Source organism: Rosa chinensis, chromosome 3 (genome assembly GCF_002994745.2).
Source record: "Rosa chinensis cultivar Old Blush chromosome 3, RchiOBHm-V2, whole genome shotgun sequence".
Taxonomy (NCBI): domain Eukaryota; kingdom Viridiplantae; phylum Streptophyta; class Magnoliopsida; order Rosales; family Rosaceae; genus Rosa; species Rosa chinensis.
The window spans coordinates 35,408,008-35,415,351 of NC_037090.1; the positions used below are offsets into that span (position 1 = coordinate 35,408,008).

Here is a 7,344-nt window from a genome sequence, read left to right on the forward strand (position 1 = left end):
TCTCATCAATCTCTCTCGAAATCTCTTTTACTTAAAAAGTAATTTTTTTATTGGTCGTAAGCAATGTTTTAAAAGGCTGAGGCGTAGCCGGGAGAGCCTTAGTAAGGCGTTCGCCTTGAGGCGTAAGGCGTAAGCCTTACGTATAAACTAGCTGTATTTACGTATAGAACTAGTCTTATCGCCAAGCATGGCCTTTCTTTGTTGTCCCACTAGTAGAACTCATTTTGCCTACACAAGATACAAACTTATTTTAAATTATCAATTTAAAGTGGGAGCAGGACAATGCCAATCATAAACAAAACAAAACTGAAGCTATACCATAAGCTAATTATGGATTTCCTCCCATAATTAAGGAGGGACATTAGGCCCAACAAACAGAACAATTACATGTACATTTACATTACAGAAACTTTCCTAAAGCTAGTACTGTCACTCAAATCAGCTAAACCTTCCCGTAGCAATTTCTGTAGATTCCATAATCAATAGTTCAATACCCGTGCCATCTTAGCGAGACCGAACGAGGAAATGAATATGAGATAGAGAAATGAACTGGATATGAGCTACCAGCAAAGAACATATTTTCTTGCTAAAATGTAAACCAATACAGATTGTTCTACAAACCAACCTACAATTTCTGCAGATGCTAAATTTATACCCCACAATAACATTGTTCTTCACATAAATTTTACTTCATGATTCAAACTCTCAGCTTGCAAATTTTACCCTGAAGATATGGCAAGACAGAAGACGAACTTAAATGCAAATGCAGAAAATTCAAGTCATATCTACAAACAACCAGGTATGCCGTAATAGATACTACTCAAGCCTCTATGTGTTGAACATCATAGTTACTGTAAGAGGAAGTGTAGAGCAAGTTCATCAAAGCAGTGACTATATTCAATTATTCAGTAAGAAATTCATAATACATAGATGATAGATGTCCAAATTCCAATTCCCATTGCACATAACAAAGAAAAACAAAACCATCCAAAGAAAACAAGGAAAATTGATCGAACCATGATCATACCTTGAACTCCTTTTCTTCAAATCGAAGTATTGAACTACAACTCTCCAACTCTCTTCAAATCTTGCTCCAATTATGCAAATAGCCTCCTTTAGAACCAAATTCTTGAGTAAACTTATGGGCTCTTCAAGATTTTATCGACTTTTCAAGTAAGGGATTGGGATTGAGATTGAGAGTGAAGAGTCGGGGAGGACTGAGGAGGCTGTTTGAGTGATTTGGGGATCGGCTCGTGTACAAAACACGACCTAAATGAATCAAAACTCTCAAAAAACACCAAAACGATGTCGTTTTGGTTTGTAAAAAAATATATATATATATCTCAGGTGTTCGCTTTAGACGCCTTCCTCAGTGCCTTGGCCGCCTCCGCGCCTCCGCTGCAAAACAGAGGCTTTTTCCAGCACGCTTCATGCCTTTTAAGCCTTAAGGCGCGCGTCAGGCGCGCCTTTTAATTCATTGGTTGTAAGTCTAGCGATTCGTGCCACAAACGCGCTACTTAAAATTTAACTGGAAATCGACCCGAAATATTCAAATGAAGAAATATATAATACACATGTTTTATACTCTATCAAGTGGGAGTGAAACACACTGCATACATATTTTCATACACAATTTATTTTATCCCTCTCAAGTGAAACACACTTCCATGCACAATTTATTCGCAACATGCATACATGAAATTGTCAAAGTTATAACATGGTTTCACATACGAGAGTGCTGATTGACACTAGCACTGGGGTTTAGAGAAGCGAATGAAAGGAGCTCCTCATCAGTCTCAAATATGGCCATTTCTTCTTCATCGAGTGTCACCCATGCTTCGATCCCATCGCCACGTTTTGTATCAATCAACACAAATATGTTCTTCTGGTTGCTTTGGCTAGTAACCCATGTTGGTTGTCCCCACCCAAAATCAATTTCATATACAGGGAGCTTGCACAAACTTGTGGCTCTATAAACACTGATGCATCCCTTGGTGTTTCTATAAAGCTCTCCCCTCTCTCTAAACGACTCAGACATCACCAAGAACCCATCTTCCCCTTTGAATTTGCCCGCCTTCTCTTTGTAGAAGTCTGTTATTTCTCTCCTCATATTTGCCACCAACTCATGTAGTTCCGTCTCGTTTGGTTTGAATACTACTTGAAGTGGCCAAAACCAATTTCCCATGGCATTTTCCTGTACCACAGAACCCATACTTCTACGGAGATTTACCATTTGCGACAACACTGCTGTACTTGAACAGGTCTCCGGCTTGGATTTATAAGAAGCAGCACGAGCACTTTTCAAGATGATTGCTGAAACAAGTTGTACGTTCGTACCTCCTATTTTGACCTTGAGATTGGCAATCTTAGTGACATCAAACACGAACCTCCTAGTAGCTAAACTTTGATACTTCGGTAACCCTAAGTTGTTTACGAAGGAGTCTTTAGCCGGCAACAGAGATGCTCCGTTAAACTGTGGTACCATTAGTTGACTATCACATTCATTATCACGATTTATGTCTGCCCATGCTCGTAGAAATGTTTGACATGAAGTTGCATCTGCGATCTTGTGCGACAGCGACACAGCAAGGGCGATTCCTCCGCAGTTAAAACGACTCATTTGGACAAGCAAAACTGCAGAACCTAAGGCTGAATGGGCGGTTTGAGGATCAAACTCCGGGATGAGGTTGTTGAGTAAGCTGTGTTCAGGAAGTTTAAGCAAGTCCGAGAGCTGGCAGTTGACTTGGGCCTCAAGAAAATAAGCCCCTTCATCATTGCAGTCGATGGAAGCAGGGCCATTTAGTCGGCCGGCCAGGGGATAAAAGTAAACCAAAGCCTTGGATAGCGATGTTTGTAAGCTCTCCGAAATATTATTTGAAGGAAAATGATCAATGGAGTAGAAATATATGATAGTAGGGTATAAGGTAGGAGGGAAGAGTTGGTCCAAAAGAGAGAGGTTTAGAGTTCTTTGGTGATGAGGAGTTGGAGACACGGGTCTAATGATCTTTCTTGTGGTGATATTTACCAGTGAATGGGTGCATGTTGGTGGTGAGCCCATGGGATGATAACTCGATCAATCTCTCGCTCTCACACTTTAGAACAAAATACAGAAATGTACTTGTGTAACCAATAATGCCAAAGCTAGAACATTGCTGAATTGCTCTTTTCACAAGGTCAAGGAGGCTTGTGATTTCTTACTCAGGAGTGGTGGGATGACCTTATAAGGTAGATCTACCTAAAAGATCTCACCTCTGCAGAAATATAGTATGTCCATAAGTCGAAGTATTCTATAAAATACAAATAAAAGAAGCACACGTTCAAAGTATTCAACTAGGCAACCAATATACATATGGAGATGGAGGAAACATGGAAAATAAAGAAATTGCTTATATATACTAACTTGTAAAGTAATCTCAATCATACAAGAGCTGGTCAAGAAGTGCTTAAACCTTCCAGGCCTCCATTAAACAATAATTGCATTTCTTATTTGTAATCATTTCCTGGAAATTAAATAAGGTTGTCTGACCTCATACTTTCTGGAAGCTATGACATTTTCAAAGAAATTATTGTATTTAATTGGTTTTTCATACTTGCAAGTTATATCAATCAGATTAATTTATTTGTCATAAAAAAAATCACATTAATATATTTATTAATAAAGACGTACTGCACTGCTATATTTTCAACTCGATGCAAATTTTGTGGAGTCTGAATTTTGTTTTCTGTTTTAGTTAGTGCTTGACTATTTGAAACAGAGAATTTACTATGTGTAATGATCGCTAAATTTTAATGAATTTACGTTAGAATTTGACTGCGGCTAAATGCAACCATGGGAAAGATGGTAAGATGAGATGGGGGATTTCGATCGTATGGAAGAGCAGTAAACTAGGTTTATGGAGGATGAACAACTCATAAAATCTGTAGGACTACAAGTATCTCATGACTCTTCTATTGTATTTGTACTGAATCCTTAACGGAGATTTCTAGAACTACATACATTGACTAATGAATTACATACAATTTACTTGCATACAGACTATTGATGTGTTGATTTATAATATCGGATTAGTTAGTCTCAAGAGACTATAGGTTTTCCAAAGCCTCTGTTGGGATGGGATGCTAATCAGATGATCATGCAACAAGTCAAGGATTGAAACACTAACCCTCTGTCAATAATGCTAGGCAAAAGATGAATATTCAAAAAAAAAAAAAAAGGTGTATATAGTCGCAACCTAAACTTTTTGACATACTTTTTTTTTGAGTAAAATTGTCATCCCTTTATTGAAAACTGAGAGAATTACACTAGAATGGAATCCACTGCAAGTGCAGCCATAAGAAAACTAGGAGGAGAATAGAAAAAATTTGCTTGCTGAAGAGTTGTAGCATGAGTTGCCAGCCTATGCGCCACCTGATTGGCCTCTCTCTTGGTATGAGTGATCTTCAAATTTGGAGAAGAGGAGAGTAGCGCTACAATATCCTCATAAACTCTACCGATCATAGAAGAGTTTGCCTCACTTGACAGAGAAACTTGTCGTTGGACAACCTGAGAATCTGTCTCAATAATAACAGGGTTCAAGTTATGCTCCAGAACAAATTTGACTGCTTCAAAACATGCCAATGCCTCGGCATGTTCAGCCGAGAACAAATGACGAAGAGGTCGTACACCACCTGCAACCACTACTCCCTGACTATCTCGGATAATGAATCCCAAACCACCTATCTTCGTGCCGGCATGAAACGAGCCATCGATATTGACCTTCAAAACCCCTATGGCAGGACACCTCCATCGAGCTGCATTAACCCCAGTTCCCATTTGCCTTTCTTGGATATTGTGCAGACGGTACTCAGCAAGGCTAGTACTCGTACGAATCACCACATCATTTGCTTCAGTCCTCTTATGCTCCAAGACCCTCGTATTCCTTTCCTTCCAAATATTCCAAAGGACAACAAGTAGCTCCTCAAAAGAGTGTTTCGACAGCTTTCCAGCACAATGAATGAGCCATTCAACCACCCTAACACCATAAGTTTGTGCATCAAAACAGACTTGACGCACATCTCGATGTGAATTAAGTATCTGCCTGGTGAAGGAGCAGTTCCGACTCAGATGTAGGGTTGACTCCAATTCACCCTCACATAAAACACAATCATGAGACTGCAATAGAACTTGTTTCGAAGCCAAACGCTCCAAAGAAGGAAGAATATCATTACAAATCCGTCAAATATGCATCTTTGCCGAAGTGGGAATATTACACTTCCAAATTTGCTTCTAGAACGTGGTCGTGACTACCCCAGTACTAGGTCAATATGATGAAGACTGTAAGAAAGCCAATCTATAGACTGATTTAACCGAGAATTTTCCATCACCTTCTAACCTCCAAGCACACCTGTCCTCTGTTCTTCTTGAGCTTAGAGGTATACACAAGATAGCCTCTGCTGTATTGGCTGAAAATAAATTCCGAATTTTCCTTTCATCCCAAGAATGCTCTGTGAGAAAAAGATCACTAACCTTGAGTGAACTGTCTCCACCGTTAGCTTGCAGCTCTGGTTTAAAAGATGGGAGTCCTGGTATCCACGGATCACACCAAACTTTCACCTTCTCACCATTACCAATTTGCCAATAGAAACCATTAGCAATTAATTCCCTTGTAGACAATATGTTTCTCCAAGAGTAAGAGGGAGACGCGGTCAACCCTGCAGTCCAAAACGAATCAGAAGGAAAGTACCTAGCCGCATAAATCCGTGCAATTAGGGAATTGGGATGATTAATGATCCTCCATGCCTGTTTCGCTAACATTGCAGAATTAAATTCTGCCAAACTTCGAAATCCTAGTCCACCCTCTTCCTTAGAGTTGCATAAGAAATCCCAAGACCTCCAATGAATCTTCCGCTTATTAGTAGTGCTACCCCACCAAAACCGTGCACACATTTGTTCGATATCTTCACAGAACCCATTGGTGAGTTGAAATACGCTCATGGCATATGTTGATAAGGATTGAGCCACAACTCTGATAAGAATATTCTTACCAGCACCACTTAACAACTTACCCTGCCAATTTTCCAACTTCTTAGCTAAATGCTCCTTAATATACTGGAAAGTAACAGACTTCTTCCTTCCTACATAAGTGGGAAGACCTAAATATTTTTCATGAGAATCCACCACTTCAACTCCCATCAGATCAGCCACCTCCCCTTGCATATAGTCCGTAACATTCTTACTGAAAACCACTGAGCTCTTATCGAAGTTCACCAGCTGACCTGAAGCTCTACCATAAGTTTCAAGCACTTCCTGAATTTGATAACAATCCTCCAACTCCGCTTTAGCATATAACATACTATCATCAGCAAAAAAAAGGTGATTAACAGATGGTGCATCCTGAAAAACCTCAATACCCGAGAGAAGACCATCACTTTGTTTCTTTTGAAGAAGAGCGGAGAACCCTTCAACCCTGAGTAAAAATAAGTAAGGGGACAATGGATCCCCTTGCCTGAGTCCCCGGGTAGGAACTACACAACCTCTGGGTTTTCCCCTGACCAAGAAAGAATATCTGACTGTTGTAACACACTGCATGATCAAATCGATCCACCTTCGGGCAAAGCCAAACCTACTCATCACCCTCCTGAGGAACTCCCATTCCATTCTATCATAAGCTTTACTAAGATCCAATTTCAAGGCCATAAAGCCCTTGGACCCCTCCTACTTATTGTGAACAAAATGTGCCACCTCATTGTCCACCAAGATGTTGTCGGTAATTAAACGCCCTGAGACAAAGGCACTTTGAAACGGTGATATTATCTTCGGCAGTAAGAGCCTCAACCTGTTAGCAATGGCCTTAGAACACAGCTTATAGATAACATTACATAAAGCTATAGGCCTAAGATCCGACATATGCTCTGGGTTGGAAACTTTAGGGATCAAACAAATATGTGTAAAGTTTATTTGCTTTAGAATCTGACCCGTATGAAGAAAGCTTTGGATAGCATCAATAACATCTTCACCAACAGTGTCCCAATAATTTTGGAAAAATAACAGGGGCATACCATCAGGACCAGGGGATTTCGTAAGGTGCATCTGAAAAAGAGCACCCTTAATATCGTCACCAAAATAAGGCCTATAGAGTTGGGCATTCATTGCCGGAGTCACACAAGGTTTAATAGCCGAAAGAGTATCTGTCATAGCTGCCATATCAAGTTCTGAAGCAGTAAACATCTTTTGGAAGTAATCTGTTACAACAGTTTCCAAACCTGTGTCATCCTCCTTCCACTCCCCATTCTCATCATACAAACCTTTGATGAGATTTTTACGTTTTCGATTTGATGCTTTCCTATGGAAAAACCTGATATTCC

The 7,344-nt window shown here is 39.9% G+C and overlaps 2 protein-coding genes across 2 annotated transcripts; both read right to left on the reverse strand.

Annotated features, from left to right (window-relative positions):
* Positions 1 to 1,723: 1,723 nt before the first annotated feature.
* Positions 1,724 to 3,058, reverse strand: LOC112194496 (acyltransferase Pun1). Its single transcript, XM_024334727.1, has one exon. It carries the CDS (start codon positions 3,056 to 3,058, stop codon positions 1,724 to 1,726), a length of 1,335 nt encoding a protein of 444 aa, XP_024190495.1.
* Positions 3,059 to 4,297: 1,239 nt separating this feature from the next.
* On the reverse strand, positions 4,298 to 6,676 carry LOC112194497. Its single transcript, XM_024334728.1, has 2 exons — positions 5,385 to 6,676; positions 4,298 to 5,012 (listed from the first exon to the last, which is right to left on the reverse strand). Exons 1-2 carry the CDS (start codon positions 6,674 to 6,676, stop codon positions 4,298 to 4,300), a joined length of 2,007 nt encoding a protein of 668 aa, XP_024190496.1.
* Between the last annotated feature and the right edge of the window lie 668 nt (positions 6,677 to 7,344).

Excerpts from the sequence above, each read along its gene's own strand:
- LOC112194497 (XM_024334728.1), bottom strand. The coding sequence starts at position 6,676 with ATGGCCTTGAAATTGGATCTTAGTAAAGCTTATGATAGAATGGAATGG. Across the intron at positions 5,013-5,384 it reads TCAAGAAGAACAGAGGACAG|GGTGGTTGAATGGCTCATTC; the intron begins GTGTGCTTGGAG and ends TTATGGTGTTAG.
- LOC112194496 (XM_024334727.1), bottom strand. The coding sequence starts at position 3,058 with ATGGGCTCACCACCAACATGCACCCATTCACTGGTAAATATCACCACA.